Below are 20,300 nucleotides of genomic sequence, written 5' to 3' on the forward strand. Positions count from 1 at the left end.
CATTGCTGCGTGGAAATGGGATTTAGCAGGTGCTCTCCCCCCACCCCCACCCTCAGCCCTCCCAGAGCCCCAGCATTCTTTGTGTCATCTTCCCTGCAATGAGACAGCAGGAGGAGGGAGACGAGTGCTGAGGGTTGAGGGGACTGGAGGGGACCCTTTGAGCCTGACTTCTCCTCCCCTCCATTCTCTACTTCTGTAACTGTATGGCCCTGGGGCTCTAGCTGCTGCCTGGTGAGGGGCCCAGTGGGTTCCTGGCACAGGCTGTTGCCAAGAATGCCTTTGCTGCCATCTTGGGACTGCTGGTTTTTCTCTTCGGTAATTTCCATTTTCCCTGCAATTGGAGTGGCGTGCTGGAGAAACTATTAGAAACCCAGGGAACCTGGGCTGCTTTCAGAGCTGTGGGAGGTCTTGGGGTGGGGTGCCATGTGGATGGGGGAGGGACCATCCACAGGGCTCTGCCATGTGGGTGTGAGGCCTCCTGGCATACTGGTTACTGGGAGGCCACTGGCATGTGCACTCCTGGGCTGGAGGAAAGCTCCAGGGGTTCCGTCTCAGTTTGCTCCATCAAGAAGTGGGGAGGCAGTGCAGGCCAGTGCCTAGGCCATCTGGGAAGAGGGGCAGACTGGAGGAACTGTCTTCTTGGGAAAGGGGTGTGAGAATCCACCCTAGTGTTTTTAATTTTTCTGGGCAGCAGGAGGTCAGACTAAGTGGCTGCAGAGGGGAGGGTGTGGCTTTGCTGGAGCCACATCAGGGAAACTAGTCTGGAAGTGGCTCCTTCATGAGCGCTGCCATTGCCAGGGGTTCAGGGACAGAATAAAAGGCCCAGGCTGTGGCCTTCGTAGGAACTGGGGATGTGGGACTTGCACCCCAGGGGGTCTCTTAGCCCTCTCCTTCCGGTTTCTGAGCTCTCTCCTGTGGTAGCGCAGGCTGGAGTGGAGGGAAGTCTTTCTGGGTGGCTGCTGGCCTCCGGCTCCCCCCTGATGCATTTCCTACCCCAGCCCCTGTTCTGGTTTCCTGCAGAGACTAGCAGACAGAGAGAGAAACATCTTTTCCTGGCATCTCTGCTCTGGGATGTTTCTGCTCACTGGTGACTATATAGTCTGACCCAAGAATTCTAATCACAGTAGGGAAAACCATGAACTTCATTCCCGTCTGCCAACTTGCCCAGGTTCACACCTTGAGTATTTCCTGTGACTGGCTGACTGGCTATGGAGGTTGGTGGACAGTGGTCACTAGCTCCCCACCTGGCCCAGGAGGAGACCTAAGGTAACTCTGGACTTGCCTAAACCACCTCTCAGTCCTTTCTCATCTTGTAGCCTTGGGTGGTTGGCCATTGCCTTCTGAAGGTTCCCCTTCTGGAACCCGGGAGTGGAGTCCCCTCACTCCTTTCCCTTTCCTGCTGGGCACCTCTCCCTGGGCTGTCTCCACATCCACAGCTTTTTACCATTACCTCCATGAATTTACACTTTTCTTCCTGACTGCAGTTCAGAGAGCCAGTGTTGAGATTCCACCTGCTCAACCGACCCTCCCTGCTCTCTACCCATCACCCTACCTTGGGACCTGTTGACCCTTCCTCTCCTCTTCCTTATTTAAATATGATGGAGTGAATAGGAGCTCAATGCCTCAAGTCAGACAACCTGGGTTCTCTGCTCTATGTGATGGGTAATTTACTTAACCCCTCTGGGCCTTAGTTTATCCATAAAATGGAAATAATAAGAAGAGACTATGGCCTTGTGGGGACTAATGGAAAGAATGCACAGAGGCATTGGTGCAAAGCCTAGCTCATCAGAGGCCTCCAAAACATTGGCCATCATTGACCAGCTTGCAAGAGTTTTCTAATTGTCACTTGTGTCCTGTTGACTGGACCTCCAGTCCATTCTGCACTTGGTGGTCAGACATGTCTCTTTTCTGCAGAGGAACCTCTCTTGGCTCCCCTTTGCCCATCAAGCAGTTTGGGCACAGTTTACCCCTTCACCACATTTATTCCTGCTCTCATTTGCTCCCAGCTGTGTGTAATGGACACAGGCACTCTCCCCTGGGCAATCCTGAAACATGTTTAGGAAGAGGCTGAGCAACGTGACTCCCTGACCCTTCCCCCAGCCAAAGCTGAAAGATCTTAGTTTTTTTCTCCTGAGAAAACAGGGCCATCCAGGCCAGGGCTGCCCATTGGCCTGGACTAGGGCAGGTGGGTGGGAAAGAAAACACCCTGTGCAAACAGAGGCATTCTGAGAGCTGGCTGCCTGGATGGCTGTGTTGATGAATGTCAGGATTCCTATGGAAGGGCCTCACCCCTGTGGGGGGACCAGTCAGAAGCCTGCTTGCCCCTTACACGCTTCTGGGAGCCTCCCATCCTGTGCCTTCCCTCTAGGCCAGGGGTTCTCAAACTGCGGCCCGCAGGCCACATGAGGCAGTGTGATTGTATTTGTTCACGTTGTGTTTTCTTCAAAATAAGATATGTGCAGTGTGCATAGGAATTTGTTTATTGTTTTTTTGTTTGTTTTAAACTGTAGTCTGGCCCTCCAATGGTCTGAGGGACAGTGATTTGGCCCCCTGTTTAAAAAGTTTGAGGACGCCTGCTCTAGGCTCTGGGCCACTCAGTCAAACTCCACCTATCAGAAGCAGCTTATCTGCTATTTGCCTGACACTGAGATAAGAATCTGGCTGGCAATTTCATGATGCCAAGCTCAGGGGCAAGAGGATGTCAGCACCCTTTGCTTTTTATGGGGAAGAGAAGGGCATACAGAACTCCCCTCTTTCAAAGGTCTGGGAGCTCTAGCCCACTTGCAGAGTGCTGAAGAGGGGCTTGCCCCGCCACCTTTTTGGCGAACTGTTTTTTCTAAGGGACCCTCCCCACCAGGGCTCGTCTTCCAGGCCCTACTCCCCATTCATCTCCCCCAAAATGTGACGATCTCAACTCCTGGACACTCCCATCATAGCCCGGCCAGCACCTCGGGCAGCCGGTCCCAAGCCTGCAGCAACTCCTCCCTTCTGCCAGCCTCTGGGAGGGAAAGAGGAGCGTGTTCCTTTAAGGGGCTGGTCCGGCGGGAGCACGGGGGTTTCTTCGCTGCCGCTTCCTTCCAGGCCATTCAGGAGCCCCAGGTTCGCCCGCCGCCACAGACCAGGACCCGTCCTGAGCACTCCAGCTGTCGAGGAACTTCCTGGGGACGGTACGTGGCTCCGGGGTCTCTGGGCTCCTGGGCCCTGCTTTGGGTCTCCTGCCAGTCCCCAGTCTTCCCAGGCAGGGTCGGGAGAAGGAGGCAGGAAGAGTGAGCTGGGCACTGCGGGCTAGGCTGAACTTGGTTGTGATCGCTGGCACAGTTGCTCCGGACTGTGGGTTCCTTGAGAGCAAAAGCCCGGGAGAATCCTGTGGCCCCGAGACCACCGCTGAGGTTCCCGCCGGATGCCACTGGGTTTCTTCCCGTCTGGTCTTTTCTGCCTCCAGCACTGCGCTGGCGCTTCAGGCTCAGCCCTGGGACATCTGTTGGACGCTCCTGTCGCAAAACCCTTGGAGGGGCTGGGATCACCTGCGGGGCAGCCAGGCGGGCAGACTTGTGCCGCGGGGCTGCGGGGCTGCTTTGGCCGCCTGGGTCAAACACAGTGGATGCCCGTCGGGTCCGAGCCTCGGTTCACTGGGATCTCTGCTTTAGGGGACACCGCGGTAGGGAGGTCGGATAGAGCCCTGGGTGGGAGATGGGTTAGGGAGGAATTTTAGGTTCTTGAGCCTCTAGGGAGGAAACAGCGCGGGGCAGTTGAATCCAACCTCCCTGAGCTCGCTGAGTGGCCACAGGCATCTAGACCACATGGCCAGTGCTGACCTTGAGGAGCCAGCAGCAGAAGGCGGCGATTGGGAGGCGCTGGGAATGCTGGTAGGAAGCACCTCTCCTTTCACTTTCCGGGGCGATGGGCTTCAGAGGTGCCTGGAAAGCCCTGTCTAAACTAGGGGCTCTGACGGCAAATTCCTCGTGGGAGCCGCGCTGCTGCTGGTGGCGGTGGTGGAGCAGCCGCCCTCTGCTGGCGCAGAGGGGACTTGGACTAATGGGGGGTGAGGATGTGACTCTTGTGGGAGTGCAGAGGGGGTGGCGTCCAGGAGGTAGACCCTGGGACACCCAGCTCAACATCAACACTGATGAGTCCTTGTTCCACTTTCTTCCTGGTTCCAAACGTGTAGCCGGAAGGAAGGGAAGGGAAACTAGCTCCTACAAGGATTTGCTCTGTGATAGGCACTGAGCTGCGTGCTCTACACAGGCACCTGTCTGGATTTGGCACTGTGGTTCCAGGTTTTGGAGCGGGAATGGGTTCGGGTTCAAATCCTAGCTCCGCCACTTCCTACCTGGATGAACTTAGACATATTACTCAGTTCTCTGTGCTTTGGTTTTCCTACCTGCAAAATGCAAATATTAATAGGTCCCAGCTTTAGGGCTGTGGTAGGGATTGAATGAGATAGTAAGTGCTCACTGAAGTCATAGCAACTCTGTGAAGAGAGTGCCAAGTGAGGCTAAACTATTTTCAAAAGAGGCTCAAAACGTGATGGGTTAAATATTGTAGGACCATCTTACTTTTTCTTTCTTTCTTTCCTTCTCTCTCTTTCTTTCTCTCCTTCCTTTCTTCTCTCTCTCTCTCTTTCTGAGTCTCACTCTCTTACTTTGGGTAGAGTGCCATGGGATCATACCTCACAGCAACCTCAAACTCTTGGGCTCAAGTGATCTTGCCTCAGCTTCCTGAGTTGCTGGGACTACAGGCGTCCATGACAACAGTGGGCTAATTTTTCTATTTAATTGAGATGGAATATCACTTTTGCTCAGGCTGGTCTCAAACTCCTGAGCTTAGGCAATTTACCAGGCTTGGCCTCCCAGAGTGCTAGGATTGCAGGTGTGAGCCACTACACCTGGCCAGGACAATGTTTTTTCTCAGGTGGAGGAGGCCCTGGGCTAATGGGAAGCTTTGCTATCAATCCATGGTTTCCATCTCTGAGTCTAGGCTGGCTACTATGGTTGCCAGCAGGTTTGAGGAAAGAATACCAGGGAAGGCATCCTTACTTGTTTTAACTGCAAGACCTGGGCATGGCACATATTATTTCTGTTTGCTGCTATTGGCCAAAATGGAGTCACATGGCTTTCCTAGCTGGAAGGGGAGGGTTGATAATACAGCCTTCATCATATGCTTATAGAACTGTATTTTCATAGGGGAAAACTAGAATATGTTGGTGAGACATATGCCCGCATGAGCTTTATGATTTCCATTTCAACTGAGGAAACTTGCCCAGAATCACAGACAAGATTTGAACTTGGAACTTCCAATTCCCAGACTCTATACCAGGTTTCCTAGATCTGCTTATGCTGCCCCATTCCACATCACCAAGAGGACTTATGGGTGTCAGAAGGGGAATTTCTCTTGGACAAGAAGTGAAGCTTCAGAGGGGGTTGTGTTCTGCCTGCAGGGCACAGCACAGATGGCAAGTCAGGACCTCAGAATTTCTGCAACAATGTTGAAGAGAATGGTGGATTCTGCCTCTCAGCTTCTTCCACGACTGTTTCCTCTCCTCCAGCAAGAGCTCCTAACTATTCTGGAAACAAGAACGTTTTTCTCCATAGCCCCACTACCGTTACAGGCAGTGTTTTGTTTTTCTTTCTCTTTCCTTCCTTTCTTCCTTTCCTCCCTCTTTCTTTACCATCTTCCCTGCCCTCTGGATCCTGTACACAGGCTTTCATAAGACCACACACTTGCAATCTTAGCAGAGTGGCAGTTGTGTGTTCTCCTTTGTCTGTTTTAAATTACACCCTAAGCATTCTTCCATGCTGTTATATGATAATCATAGTTACATTTGCCTGGTGTCCCTCTGGTCTTGTTACCCTTAGGTCTATACTTTCCACTCAGCCCCTAGAGGGAAGTTTTTAAGATGTGAGCCTAATTCTGTGACTTCTCTGCTTGAAGCTATCATTGGCTTTGGGACAAGGGACCAGCTTCTGTGCTTGACACTCAAGGCATCTAGACACTAGCCCTGGTGAGCCACTCACCTCTTCTTCCACGTAGCAGTAAGGAGAATTCAGCCCAGCTGGTTCTAATAAAGACACTTTAGTGAAGGGACGACTTCTAGAGAGTAGGGGGAAGGACTGCACAAGGAGGTTGGGGATGCAGAGACAAGCAATTGCAGATGCTGTGACAGAAGCACTGGAGGGGGAGGGAGCTAGGACGAGACACCCTGATTTCTGTGGCTTCCCTCTGCCCATCTTCTGTGGGTGCTTCCCATTGGCTGAAGCCACAGAGGACCAGGGGGCTCAGGACAGGTGACCCACAGGGAGGAATGTACAACAGAGAAGGGCACAATGGGGAGTTTGTAGGGGACAAATGGAGGATATCCAGCATGTGCCCAGCCCCATGTGCTCTTGCTGGCCTCTGCACCTTTGCAGTGGCTGTGCCCCGTGCTGAGGACACCCGTCAGTCCTCTTCCACCTGACAACCACCTGCATCTTCAGTCTCTTGTCTATACCCCAGCTTTATACTCACCACACAGCACTATGACTGCCCATGACACTGCCTCTGCCCTGACCGAGCTCCTGCAAGGAGTGACCCAGTCTTTTGATTATTGAGAGCACCCAGTAAATGACAGGTTAGAAGGGACCAGGGTGAGATGAATGAGGCACTAGCTTTGGATGTGAAAGTAGGGGAAGAAGGGGGTTTGCCAAAAAACTGAGTATTCAAGACATAATATTTTAATATATTAAAAAATTATAAACAAGGGCGGCACCTGTGGCTCAAAGGAGTAGGGTGCTGGCTCCATATGCCAGAGGTGGCAGGTTCAAACCCAGCCCCTGCCAAAAACTGCAAAAAAAAAAAAACAAAACTAAAAACAAGCTACAGTTCATGGGTCAGCTGCCTATTTTCAGTATCTACCCAAACTGGAATAGCCACCCCTGACCCCGAGAAGTGCTCTTGCATGGTGTTAAAAAATTCTTTTTGACCTTGACCCAGAATAAGAAGTAAATTTCACATTGTGACCCCCTACCTTCCACCCCACAAACATTTCAGGACTGAAACAAAAAATTTTGCAGTGCAGGACTCATCGTCGCTAAACATGCAGGGCACCCTGACAATTTCTATTCTAATCCAGTCTGTTTGGTTTAATTAAAAAATTCTGCTTATGACCTTTCAAATTCAAACCTGCAGCTTGAAAAATGTTGATACTGTTATATTGTCCTGCTTAATTTTCTCCATAGTCTCATTGATGCCCACTAATTCCTCTTAGGACTTGTCTGTGAGATTATTGCCCATCTTGGCTGTAGGGTATAGCCCCCTGAGGACAGGAACCTTGTCTGCTGTTTTCGTGGCTCTGGGAACATGCCTTGCATGGGGAAGAGCGAGTGGGCGAGTAGGGGCTGGAACAGAGGGGTCTGGGCCCCCACAGCAGGGCTTCTCTAATGGCCTTGAAATTTTCCTCTTCCCAGTTTTCCCTGCAACCTCAGCCTTGCCCACGACACCCTGGCGCTGTGGCCGTGCATGTCGCAATGGGCCTGCTGCCCCTGGTCCTGTTGCTCCTGGTCCTGTTGCTCCTATTGCCTGGCATCTCCGGACTGCCCTTCTACAATGGCTTCTACTACTCCAATGGCTGGAACCCAGGCAATGGCCACACTGAAGGTGGGTGTCCTCTGGGCTCAGCTCTTTCCTCCACTGGATGTTAAGACCTCCCCAGCTCCTGCTGTGATGTGCAGGTTCCAGACAAGGGACAGGGCATGATGTAGCAGCCTCCTTTCCTATTCAGGTCCTCATAGTGGCCCAGCCTTGCTTCTGAGATGAGAGGAAGGGATGGTTTCATTATCCTGTGTTTGCCAGCCCCTGGGACATGGAGCCAGATTCATTTAGGCTTTTTATATTTTCCCCCAAAGTCCTGCCAGTTTTTTAAGATGCAGCTTACATGCAATCTCCCCTGGTCTCCTTGGTGGAAAGGGAATTTAGATCAAGGAGACATGAATTTGAATCTTATAATTCTGCCTCTTCTGAGCTGTGTGGACCTGGAGAGAGAATTTTTCATTAGCAGTTATTGTGCACGTAGTACAGGCTAGACACACTTCTACATAGATAACTTACATATGTTATGTGGGTTTATATAGTCTTTATAGAAACCTTGATGTAGACAAGGATGAGAAGAAAAATGCTTAACAACCAGGGCAGTATGGGTGCAGATCAGGCTGACTTGATACCAGCTGTTCTGCAGCCTTGAAGGCAGGTACTATTATGATCCCATGTTGCAAATGAGGAACTGAGCATTGGAGAGTTTAGCCAGTTACGCTGCCCACACAGTTATTAAGAAGGCAAGCTGAGGTTTGTTTATAGAAGATATTTAAAAGAAAGACACACAGCCTGGCCTGGGGACGAAACTTGGGCTGAGCAGTGCGGCTCAGTTTCTCCTTCTGACCTTTCCTTCTTCCTCTGAGTAGGTTATTGTGCTTGCAGAGGAATTTCCCTTCTTTTCTTTAGTTTCCCAGGACTGCTGTAATAAGCCACCAAATAGTTGCTGACTTGAAACAGAAACATTTGATCTGGACATCAAATGTCCAAAATTACTTTCGCTAGGTAGAAATCAAGGTGTTGGTAGGACTGTGCTCCCTGGGATGCTCTAGGAAGGATTTTGTTCTTGCCTTTTCTGGCTTCTGGTGGCTGCTGGCATTCTTTGGCTTGTAGTTTCATCACTCTAGTCTCCTCTAGAAGTTCTGGCTTTAGCTCACCAGGCTGCTAGGTATTTGGGAAGAGTCATGCTGGCCAGTTGGACCATAGGCAGTGAGTGTCCCCTTGTGGCCAGTGGTACGGAAAGAGACTGGGGGACCCGAGCCAGGGCCACTTGTCCTTGACATCTACCTCACATGGAGGGGCTTCTGTTGTCTTTCACATCAGTTAGTTTTTAATGCATAACAAACTACCCCAAAACTTAGTGGCTAAAGTTAACAGCTGTTTATTTAACTCATGATCTCATGGGTCAGCATTTGGAGTGGGCTCCATGTCTCCTGGTCTTACAGATGCACCTATAGCTGGTTGGCAGGTTAAGGGTGGGGGGCGCTGGTTGCTCTAGGATGGCCTTGGCTTGTCTCTCTTCCATGTGGTTTCTCATCCTCCAGCACCAGAGCCTAGGCATGTGATCATGGTGGCTGGCAGGTCCTGAGAGAAAAAGTGGAAGAATAAGTGTCACCTCCTGATGGAAGAAGATTCATAGCCACTTGGCAGAGCGTGTGGACGCATGGTGTCCATTTTTGCAATCTGTAACAACTGAATATGGAGGGAGCTGGAAATGAAGGTGTGCAGTGGTCCCTGCAACGGTACAACCATGCTACAATAGGTCCCCATCTGCACTCTGCTTCTCCCCCCAGGCCTCTTCAATGGTGTGAAGCTGGTGGTAGAGACGCCTGAGGAGACCCTCTTCACCCACCGAGGGGCCAGTGTGACCCTGCCCTGCCACTACCACTATGAGCCGGCCCTGGTCTCCCCACGGCCTGTGCGCATCAAATGGTGGAAACTGTCAGAGAACGGAGCCCCAGAGCAGGATGTGCTGGTGGCCATCGGGCTGAAGCACCGCTCCTTCGGGGACTTCCAAGGCCGGGTACACCTGCGGCAGGACAAGGAGCGTGATGTCTCTCTGGAGATCCGAGACCTGCGGCTGGAAGACTATGGGCGCTACCGTTGTGAGGTCATTGATGGGCTGGAGGATGAGAGTGGCCTGGTGGAGCTGGAGCTTCGGGGTGAGACCCTGCCTGGGCCTGGGTAACACTGGGACCTGAGGGCAGAGGGGAGAGGCCCTGAGAAAGGACCCAAACCTTTGTGCCTTAGAGACATAAATGTGTTGAATCCCCAAAACAACCCCATGGGGAAGCTGTTCTTATTACCACCCTCATTTTACAGATGAGAAAAAGGAAGCACAGAGGGGTCAAGTAACTTACCTAAGGTCACACAGCTTATGAATGGCACAGAAGGGGTTTGAACCCAGGCAGTCGGCCTCTAGAATTTGCTCTCCTCTGATTCTTCTTATTCACATGCCACTTGGAGAGAGGAAAGTAGGAGCTGGCCCCTCAGCTTGTTAGGGAATGAGTTGAGATTTGAGCAGAGTTAGGGGGCGACAGCTAAATAGATGAGGCAGACCCAGAGTGAGGTGATCAGGAGCGTGAGGATCCAGTACACTGCTGGGCTCTCATCCTGGCCGCAGGGAGCCACTGTACTCCAGTCCCAAGATGGCCATGCCAGAATGCAGGCCCAATGCGGACAGATTTTCTGATTTGACAAGACAAGCTTATCTTTTTAAATGAAACCTCTGGATTTTCACATAAAAAGCTCCTGTTTAAAAAAAACCAACCAACCAACCTTTTATGTGCCCAAACCAGCCAGACCTTGCAAGCCAAATCTTGTGTGGGGTGCCCTGTAGGAGATCTCTAAGATCTCTAGGATGGGGCTATGTGTCCTTGTACCTCTCACACCTGCTGGGGGGCAGCTTGGCAGTAGAGGAGAATAATGTAATTCCATCACTGGCTGTCCCAGCTGTGGCATGTGCCTTATGCCCCTCAGGGCTCCAGACCTTTAAGGTGTAAAATAAAGACTAACAGTCCCTCCTTTCCCTCCCTCAGAGACGATGAGGATAAATTGTGTGCCCTCAAAATGTGTTTCCTTTGCAGGCAGGATCCTCCTGTCCAATACACATGGCTTAGATGGCTTCATTCCTAAAGTTGGGGGTGGCAGAAAGATGGGAGAGAGACTGCAAGAATCATTTTCTAGGGTCCGCAGGGTCAGCCTTGAGAAAGAAGGAGTCGGGCGGTGCCCGTGGCTCAAAGGAGTAGGGTACTGGCCCCATGTGCCAGAGGTGGCGGGTTCAAACCCAGCCCCGGCCAAAAACTACAGGAAAAAAAAAAAAAAAAACTAGAGAAAGAAGGAGTCCTCACCCTGTCCTAGGGCTGTGAGGGTTAGGGCTGGAGTAGGATCAGGCATAAAATAGCCCCCCAGCAAACACATACAGAGGATGCAAGCTGATGGTCAGGGCTTCTCTGCCCCCTGTGAGATTGGAGGTTCGGAGCTCAGTACGTTCTTGGGTCCCTGGGCATAGGGAGGAGATTCCAAGGACTTTAGTAAACAACCCCAGCCAAGTAGTGTCCCTTCTCAGACCCCTAGTATCACCCCCACTCCTTAAGGCTTCATCTGATTTGGTAGGGACCAGATCTTGATGTTTAAAGCACCTTTTTTTTTTTTTTTTTTTTAGAGACAGTCTTTGTCGTTCTCGGTAGAGTGCTGTGGCGTCACAGCTCACAGCAACCTCCAGCTCTTGGGCTTAGGTGATTCTCTTGCCTCAGCCTCCCAAGTACCAGGGACTATAGGCACCTGCCAGAACGCCTGGCTTTTTTTTTTTTTTTTTTTAATTGCAGTTTGGCTGGGGCCGGGTTTGAAACTTCCACCCTTGGTGTATGGGGCCAGCGCCCTACTCACTGAGCCACAGGCACTGCCCTAAAGCACCTTTTATTATAGTAAAGTTTCAAACATGAATGGTCACTTTTGAAGGGTAGTCTGTGGCCCCTGTGAGACCTTGGCCACCAGGAGGGGACCGGACCTCCCTGACTTTGAACCTCCTATATTTAAGGACCCTTCCCCACCCTTCTTTCCTGGAAAATCATCTGTCACACATGGAAAGTTTCTTACATTCTCCTAAGAAGCTTCCACATTTGTAACAAGGTATACGATCAAGTTTCAGCTATTCAGAAGGGAGTTGGGAGCCAAACCTGGTCTCATGAACCCAAAGCCTGTCCCCAGCTCCTGTAGACAATGGCACATCCTCTCTGGGGCTCTTGCAACTGCCTTATGAATTAGGTATGATTCCTGTTCTATAGCCGGTAACAAGCTAATAAATATTTTCTGGGTACTGCTGTGTGCCAGACTAGTTCTAAGACAGAGGCAAAAAGCAGATACAGGCTCTGCCTTGGACCTGGGCGATGGAAGGGAGCTCAGAGGTTTGCTGAGCTTTCCTGAGGGACTATGTGTGTGTGCATGTGTGTTGAGGGGAGCGTTTGTTCCACCAGCTGGGCTCCTGCCCATCCCTCCAAGCTCCTTGTTCTTTCCTCCCAGGTGTGGTCTTCCCCTATCAGCCCCCCCAAGGGCGCTACCAGCTCAACTTCCTCGAGGCCCAGCAGGCCTGTGAGGAGCAGGATGCGGTGGTGGCCTCCTTTGAGCAGCTCTTCCGGGCCTGGGAGGAGGGCCTGGACTGGTGCAATGCGGGCTGGCTGCAGGACGCCTCAGTGCAGTACCCCATCATGCTGCCCCGGCAGCCCTGTGGCGGCCTGGGCCTGGCACCTGGTGTGCGCAGCTACGGCCCACGGCACCGCCACCTGCACCGCTACGACGTGTTCTGCTTTGCCGCTGCCCTCAAGGGTGAGTGGGATGGCTGAGTGCAGGCCTGTGGGTTTGGTAGCCACTGGGGACCTGTGAGAGGGCAGCATCAGGGAGCTTGTGATCCCCTCTGCCCGCCTTGCTAGAACCCCCTGGAAGCCTGGAGCACCAGCAGGTCCAATGTCTGTCTGAGCTGGTGCTGCTGCTTTCTGCCGAACTTCTGTTTATTTGTTCATCAAACACTTTCTGAGGCCTGCCATGTTCTGGGGTCTAGGCTAGGCTCTGAGGTATCACAGATGAATAAGACACAGCCAGTCCTCATAAAGCAGCCCAGTTCATAGGAGATAAGCAAGTAAAGGCTGAAATTGACTCAGTGCCATGCTCTAAGCACTTGGAAAAGTGTCTGGGACATAGCAGGTGCTCAATAAATAATTGAACGGGTGAGAGACTCTGACCAGTCCACCCTTGGAGGGGTCCCTACCAGGTGCAAATAGGAAAGGTGATGGGTGACTACTGACATGACTGGTGGCACCTGAGTGCTTTGGCAAGTGGGTGGAGCTTTCAGGTTGAAGATGAGGACTGGGAATTGTTCCCAGAAGTGTTCACTGCAGATGTCCACAGAATAGTGGCTCCCGGGGCTGCAACAATTGTCAGGTCTTTGGGGCTAGCATTGGTGCAGGTGCCCTTGTCCTCCCTGATCACACCCTGCATTGCTCAGCACTGTATCCCTTTCTCCCTAGGACAAGTGTACTACTTGGAGCACCCTGAGAAGCTGACGCTGGCACAGGCAAGGGAGGCCTGCCAGGAAGACAGTGCCCAGATTGCCAAGGTGGGACAGCTCTTTGCTGCCTGGAAGTTTCGTGGCCTGGACCGCTGTGATGCTGGCTGGCTGGCAGATGGCAGTGTCCGTTACCCTGTGGTTCACCCCCGTCTCAACTGTGGTCCCCCAGAGCCTGGCGTCCGAAGCTTTGGTTTTCCAGACCCCCAGAATTCCTTGTACGGTGTCTACTGCTATCGCCAGCACTAGGACCCAGGGCCTGCCCCTGCCTCATTCCCTAATGGGCTGTGTATTTATTCAGTGGTTCATTTTTCCCTGTGGGTGGGGGCAATTTTAGTATTGTTTTTATACTTATCAACTTAAATCTAAAAATAATTTTTTTTTTACTATTTTTTGTAAACTGGACAGAATCCAATGTCTCCCATTGCTCAGGTGGATACCCCAAGGCTCCCCATCCATGAATTCTTCTGCCCTCTACTCTGGGACATTTGAGGTTTATGGGCTTTTAGAGGGCTCTCTGCCATGTCCAAGACCAGCCTATCTCCCTGTCCCAAGGAGGCTGGCATCCAGAAAAGACAGTTGTCTGGCCAGGGTGCCACGGTGTGTGTATCAGGGCCTGGTAGCTGCAGCTCTCCCTGAACCCCAGCGTGGGGGAGGGAGAGGACCTCTGGAGCTGGGCTTCGGGGCTCTTCTTCTCCCTTCTACTTCTCTGTGAAGCTGCTGGCCCAGATTAGCCCACTAAAGAGGGAGTCGCTAGGCTTCTGGGTGACATCAGGGAAAGGGAGAAATTCCCATCCCCATTCTTCCCTCCACTCTTGTCTCCAAAGAGTCTGTGTTTTGTTCACATTCTTCCCTTTGTGGGGAGTGGCCAGCCAGTGTGTGTACTTTCTTTGGATAATAAATGGTGCTGTGACTCACTTCCTCCAATCCCAGCCCTCCTCTGCATCTCCATCTTGTTCCATCTCAGGGCCCAGCCTCTGACCAGTCTGTGTGTGGGAGGGCAGTTCTATCCTAGGCTTCCCAGGTCACCTGGGTTAGTCCACAGGGTGGGCAGGGAGCTCCAGGGGCTGCCCCTTCAGGCTGACTTGGTTCTGGCCTTGCCTGCCCCATGGCACACCTGCCTTGGGTGCTGACCTAGCACCTGGGGGCCTTGCTTGTGTCCCTACCATCCCCATCCTATGGTGGGGTATCTGCGTGAGGCCCAGCAGAAGAGTGGGAGGTGCCTCTCAGAAGGTGGAGGAGGCTGTGCTTTCCAGAGGGTTCTGGAGGCCAGGGATCTCAGGGACCATTCCCCTCTGCCTTGCTGTCAGGAAACCAGCCCCATTGCCTTGCATAGGCATGCGTCTGCCACTCACTGATCTGGCATCCAATCAGTTCATTTTTCTTTTTTTTGAGACGCTTGTCACCCTGGGTAGAGTGCCATGGCATCGTAACTCATAGCAACCTCAAACTTTTGGGTTCAAATGATCCTCTTGCCTCTGTCTTCTAAGTATCTGGGACTATAGGTACCCGCCATAATACCCAGCTGGTTTTTCTACTTTTAGTAGAGATGGGGTCTCACTCTTGCTCAGGCTGGGTCTTGAACTCCTGGGCTCAAGCAATCCTCCTGCTTTGGCCTCCCAGAGTGCTGGGATTATTACACTAATCAGTTCTTCACTTAGCCCAGTGCTCTTCATGGTGTCTCCAGCATCGGCACTACTGGGAACTTGCTAGAAGTGGAAGTTCCTGGCCCTAACCCAGACCTGCTGAGTCAGAAACTTGGGGTGGGGACTAGGGGGCAAGCGCCATGTTATTACTAAGTCCTCCAGGTGATTCTCGTGCATGCTTAGGTTTGAAACCCACTGAGAGTTGTGCCACCAACTAATCAATCAATTAAGGAAGCGTTGTGCCCTTACTGCATAACTACTGCTGTAGCCTCTGCTTTGGGCCACCTGTTCTTTCCAGAGCTAGAGGTATCTGTATATATTTACCAATAAACACTCAATCACACATTTGCCCACACTCGAAAAGACACCAGCTTGCACAAAAGCACATTGGCACACACTAAACCAACACGCAGATGCACTCGCAAGGATTTAAGGCTTGTAGGGCTCCCGATGAGGGAGGTATCAGAGGAGGAGGCAGCATTGGTGGGCAGACACTGTCTGGCCTGGCCTGCCCTGCCAGTTCAACTCTCAAGGTTTGTCAGGGAATCCATAAACAATTGAAAAGGTTATCATCGACATTCTAAAGCTTATGGGCAGAAGATTCAGCCCTTTCTGCTTACAGCTGGCTAACCAGTTTACCCCCAAAATGTGTAAGCAAGGTTCGCTGTTCCCAGATTGGCTAGAATTTGTTTTTTTCTTCCTTCTTTATAAATCCTGATTTTTGCCTCTGTTCTTGGACTCAGTCTACCAACTGGGTCCTCCCACATGAACAAATAGTGCCACAGCAAAGAACCAGACTATGCAAGCTGACCAGATGTCTCCTTTGAGCTGTTCTCTGACAGTGTGCCCATTTGCAAATCCACATACAGCACACCCTGACAGACATGCCATGTATGTGACAGGCACAGCCAGGCACACATGCATACATCCATATCACGTGTTGTCTGTCTGCACATACTCCAAATTCACATACAGACACACACACTCAGAAAATCCATCAAACATGTCGGCATTCTAGTGAAAATAAAGCACGTGTGACTGTCCCGGGTTCTGGACAGGAATCACGCTAATTTGGGATCATTTGATCAAAATCTGTCCGCACAGCCACCATTCTAAGAGCCCCTTCAAGTAGACTCTAGATCATGGTTGCTTCTCCTTAAATTAAAAAGAAAGGGGGCAGGAAAGAAAAGAAATAGTTCTCTTCCAATGTCTTTATTATTATTATAATTATCATAATCTTTAGTTTTCAAAAATATAAATAGGTGTATGGAACCCTGGTGCCTGCACGGTCCCGGGGGTTGGGGGTTGGGAGGGGAGAAAGGTTGGGTGGTACTCCCTTGGGAAGGAAGTGCCCCCACCCAGCCCTGTGGAGTTGACACCTGCTAGGGTGGCAGACCAAGGTGAGAGGACTCTGGAAGAGGGACCCTTGGAGGGAACCGACCCTCATGCAGGGGAAGATCCCTCCGCTGGCTCTCTCCTGCCCACTTATGCTCACTCTTGGCTGCCAGCAGGAATCAGCCCTTCTCCCCCAAGCTTTCTCCTGCACACATAGGGTGCAGCCCTCATGGCTCCACTTCAGATAAATTCAGCAATACATTCAGCTGCTGCTTCATGCCCTCAGGCCTCTGCCTCTGCCAGCTACTCCGAGCCCTCCTCCCTCCTCCCTAGCTCTCCCTGGAGGTGAAATAACCGATTGCACTGCTCTTGGATAAAGTCAGGAAACAAAAAATAATCTTCTTTATTTAACTTAACCCTCCCCTTCTCCCCTGTCCCTGCACTGGTCTCTGGAAAGGCACAATGGGAGATTGAAGAAATGTCTCTAAACTCAGTCCTCAGGTTACAGGAAATTTGTTTTGCTTTGGCAATTGGGGGACAAATTAGATGCAGTTTTGGTGATGGGGGGGGTGAGTGGGTGCATACAAAATGTGGGATTTATTTTTGCTTCTTTAATGGGATTCCTTATATGACAAAAAGTGACAAGAAGAGGACACCATCTGAGTGGGATGCACTGTTGGCCTGGCAGGCTCCTGGGCTCAGCGTCCTGGGTGCGTCCTAGAAACTCCTCTCAGTGGGCTGTGCCCGGCCGGCTCCTCCGTGGGGCCCGTGAGTTTCGCTTCTGTAGTCTGCGCTTGTAGGTGGTGGCTGGGGTGAAAGGAGATGGAAAATTATCAGTGGACCCAGAAAGAAAGCGAGGCTAAGCCTAAGCTCTCCCCAGCTTCCCCTCTGTCCCTGTGGAAACAATGTCATCAAGGCAACCTGGAGCTTCACTGGCTTCCTAGGCTCTGATTTTGCGTTGGCTCGCCTTGGGCTATGGGTATTCAGGCAGGTGTTGAAAAGGAAAGCAGGCCACCAGTTTTTTACTCCATCCTCTCAGTGAAAGTGAGGCCTCTCCCGGGAGGGTACCCAGTCCTCCTTAGGGGCAGGGGTTGGCAATTCGTGGCTGAGCAGCACCTTGACCTTGTTGCCCTTGCTTGACCCTATAGATGGTACAGGGTCCCTGAGAGAGGATGAGCCACCACTGTGCTGCTCTGGGCAGAGAGAGGAGGCTGCAGAATTTGCCTTGGGCCCCTGTGAGGGTGGGGAGGGTGGTGATGCTCACGGTCCGTGCAGGTGATCCGAGGCTCCTCCCAGTGTCCACTGGGCTGGCACCGGATGGTGGGCACATGGCGCTGGACAAACCCCTCAGTGCACTGGTACCGCACCAGTGAATTGATCTCATACCGGTCCTTCTTCTGCCCAAAGGTCCTGGCGTGCTCCACCACGGGGGGCTCTCCACAGGCCACTGAGGGGGCAAACACCCTTTAGAAAGAGCTTCCATAGGGTCTTCTGTGATGACCCACACTGGCCATGACCCGAGGCACCACAGGAAGGGCACTGAGCCCTACCACCTGCCAATGAGCCCTGGGCACTAAGAATGTGGACACTGCTGGTTCTAACATCTGGGTCCCTCAATGATTTGGAGCAGCAGGAAGGGGATACAGAGGGGAGGTCCTGAAGGAAATGAAGAGAAGACAGAAGGGAGGAGAAAGCCCAGGAAAAAGGGCATGAGCCCTCAGGCTCTATTGCTTCTTTATGGAAGGATCCAATTCAAGGGAAAGCAGGACCTACAGGAGGCCTGGGGGATGCAAGGCCGTGAGCAGGGGCTGGTGTCCACAGACGTAAAGCCTAGAGATCAAGGCCTGACAGCGCTGACTCTATGGCTGACAGACTGAGGAACCCCAAAGACAGGAAGGCTCCCAACAGGAAGGCTCTTGAGGGAGAGTTTCCTTATTGACATCCAAGGGACAGTGTGTATGTGTGGAGAGGGGGATCCCGTCCTCTAGCCTGTGACCTTCATATACTTGCTGTCCCCGCAAACACCGAGCAGCAAGCTTGCCCTTGCCACTGGTCCTGGGATGCTGGTGCTGGGAGGGGCCCCCTGGTCAGCTCCAGTGTGCCTGTTGGACAGGCGAGGAGACACCAGCAGCCAGGCGTTCACCCCTGTCACACAGCAAGAGCGTCCCCTAGATTGAAAGTCTTGATTGGACCCCCTCCCAGGCCTCAGCTTACCTGTGCCCTTTTTACATGTGAAAGGCAGGTGGTAATTGCAGGGGACATCATTCCACTCGCCCTTCTCGTGCCAGATCATCACCACGCAGTCCTCTCCGGTGGCAAAGAAGTTGTCTGGTTGGTTGGGACGCCAGTTCTCGAATTGCTGCGGTGGGAGTGGGGAAGGGTGAGTTGGGTACAGGAGCAGCACGGCTTGGCCTGACCCCGCTCTCTTCCCCATGAAGCTTCTCTCTCCTGTCTCCTTTCTCTTTTATCCCAACTTCATCCTGGCTTTCATCCAGGAGTGGCACGAAAGCCCCAGAGAATGTGGTCGGGTTGTCCTAGGCATAGCGGGACCCACAGGCCCTCCAGGGAACTGGCTGCGCAGCTCAGCGCTGGTCTTTCTCAGGAGCACAGGTTCCCAGGGATTCACAGTTCCTGTTTAGGAGCTGATCTGACTGCTCTTTTCCAGAAGGGCCAACAATGGGTGACCACAAAGGCTGCCTTGCCTGGGTGGGGCTGGATGGTACAAACATGGCTTTCTGGTCCAGACTGCCCACCAGAGAAGTTCTCCCAAGCTTCTCCCTCCAGCCTTGCTTCAGGACAAAGAGAATCCCCTTTCCTCCAATTTAATTGCTCCTTCCCTGCCCCTCCTCCCACTTAAAGTCCTCTTCTTCCAGGGAGCCTTCCCTGATGCCCATAGCTGCTCATGACCCACAGCACTGCTCAGCCTCTTCATTTGGCATCTATGTTGCCTTCTGTCTGTCTCCTTGAGTAGACACAAGTCCTCTGTGGACAAGCTTCCACATATTCCTTGTGGCGGTTTGCTGTTATTCCCTCCTTTCCCTCCTTTGCCTTATGCCGTCACTCACTTAACCTGTCCAGCTCCAGGCAGGTGTCCAGAGGCAGAGAGGAAGGAGATACAGCTGCCCCTGAAAGCTGCATGGGGTTTGAATGCATCTCTCCCGGGGAGGGGGGTGTCTTTATCCTACCCCCTCTCCCCCCTGGGCCATCAGAAGTGTCTCTTGCAGAACTCACCAAGGAGTGTCCATCGGACCAGCGGAAGTCCCCTTCGATGGTCCTGTCATTCAGGCCGATCCACTGGTAATCTTGAGCATTGTCTAGAGAGAAGATGAGGGGGTTGGGCCTGGAAAAGGGCACCTTGAGGGTGTCTGAGAAATTCGGGAGGAGAGACAGAGGTAGGTGGGCTCCTAGGAGCATGCCACCTGCCTCTGAGGTCCTTTCAGGGTCTCAGTATGCATGTTTGGAGTACACGTTGGACCTCCTCTCCAAGCTGGCACAGACAGAATTAGCCTGGGGCAGACTCTGATTGCCAGTGGGCTATCCCGGGTACAGTTAGGGCTCCTAGTCCCAGAGACCTCTGTTTTCTTTCAGGAAACTCAGACTACGGAACATTGTTCCTCACTCCCACTCCCAGCCCCCCACCCTGGCAGCCTTGCTGGGCCCCAGTCTTGCTTTGCCCAAATGTCCACTTTCTTCTCAGGTCCCAGAGGCCCCCATACTCACTATTGACAAATTCTTGCTCCTCAGGGGTGACGATACTGCTCAGGTGTGACTGATGCTTTCGACACTGGCTCTCGGCGTCCACCCAAGTCTCACGGTCGGGGAAGTGGCGGTAACAGTAGCCCTGGAACTTGGTCCAGCCCTCCTCACATACCTCCTGGTCTGCAACACAGGGCAGAGGCTTGAAGGGAGGGGCCTGAGGCCGACAGAGGATGGCAGATGCTGCCAGTCTTAGTACAGATTACTGTGCTCCCCCCACCTTAAATGCTGTGCCCTCAGGGAAGTGGGGAGGCCCAGCTGGAGACAGGTTCAAGTTGAAAGCCAGGAGGACCTGGCTCCAGGAGCCTTTGAGCATATTCCCACTGTGGGAAATGCCAGGGACCCTTTCCCTGGTGTCACACTTTCCCCCTCACTTCTTCCAAGCTTTCCTCCTGTTGATGCCTGCTCTGGAGGGCTGGAGTGGATAGCTGGTAAGCAAA

General features: G+C 52.3%; 2 protein-coding genes across 4 annotated transcripts in view; one reads left to right on the forward strand and one right to left on the reverse strand.

Moving 5' to 3' along the window:
- The first annotated feature begins 77 nt into the window (after positions 1-77).
- On the forward strand, positions 78-14,033 carry HAPLN3 (hyaluronan and proteoglycan link protein 3). Of its 3 annotated transcripts, none has more exons than XM_053581676.1 (5): positions 78-3,167; positions 7,443-7,632; positions 9,357-9,725; positions 12,085-12,387; positions 13,086-14,033. In XM_053581676.1, the coding sequence occupies exons 2-5, from the start codon at positions 7,503-7,505 to the stop codon at positions 13,370-13,372; spliced, it is 1,089 nt and encodes a 362-aa protein (XP_053437651.1). In that variant the 5' UTR covers positions 78-3,167; positions 7,443-7,502; the 3' UTR covers positions 13,373-14,033. The 3 variants fall into 3 exon arrangements, with proteins under 3 accessions (XP_053437651.1, XP_053437649.1, XP_053437652.1); XM_053581674.1 differs by lacking the exon at positions 78-3,167 and adding an exon at positions 3,191-3,866; XM_053581677.1 differs by lacking the exon at positions 78-3,167 and adding an exon at positions 4,881-6,001.
- A 2,445-nt stretch (positions 14,034-16,478) lies between these two features.
- The window catches only part of ACAN (aggrecan), a 67,086-nt gene continuing 63,264 nt past the window's right edge, over positions 16,479-20,300 (reverse strand). The window contains exons 16-20 of the mRNA XM_053581671.1: positions 19,825-19,983; positions 19,336-19,418; positions 18,319-18,463; positions 17,369-17,551; positions 16,479-16,911 (exon numbers count right to left, since the gene is read on the reverse strand). Of these exons, the coding sequence (XP_053437646.1) occupies positions 16,835-16,911; positions 17,369-17,551; positions 18,319-18,463; positions 19,336-19,418; positions 19,825-19,983 (647 nt within the window). The 3' untranslated portion in view covers positions 16,479-16,834. The remainder of the gene's footprint in view (positions 16,912-17,368; positions 17,552-18,318; positions 18,464-19,335; positions 19,419-19,824; positions 19,984-20,300) is intronic.

This window comes from Nycticebus coucang, chromosome 2, assembly GCF_027406575.1.
Source record: "Nycticebus coucang isolate mNycCou1 chromosome 2, mNycCou1.pri, whole genome shotgun sequence".
Lineage (NCBI taxonomy): Eukaryota > Metazoa > Chordata > Mammalia > Primates > Lorisidae > Nycticebus > Nycticebus coucang.

Bases quoted from the DNA above. Each gene is read 5' to 3' on its own strand.
- HAPLN3 (XM_053581674.1), top strand. From the start codon at position 3,801: ATGGCCAGTGCTGACCTTGAGGAGCCAGCAGCAGAAGGCGGCGATTGG. The intron at 3,867-7,442 runs GTAGGAAGCACC...TCCTCTTCCCAG, and splicing joins GGGAGGCGCTGGGAATGCTG to TTTTCCCTGCAACCTCAGCC. The intron at 12,388-13,085 runs GTGAGTGGGATG...CTTTCTCCCTAG, and splicing joins CTTTGCCGCTGCCCTCAAGG to GACAAGTGTACTACTTGGAG.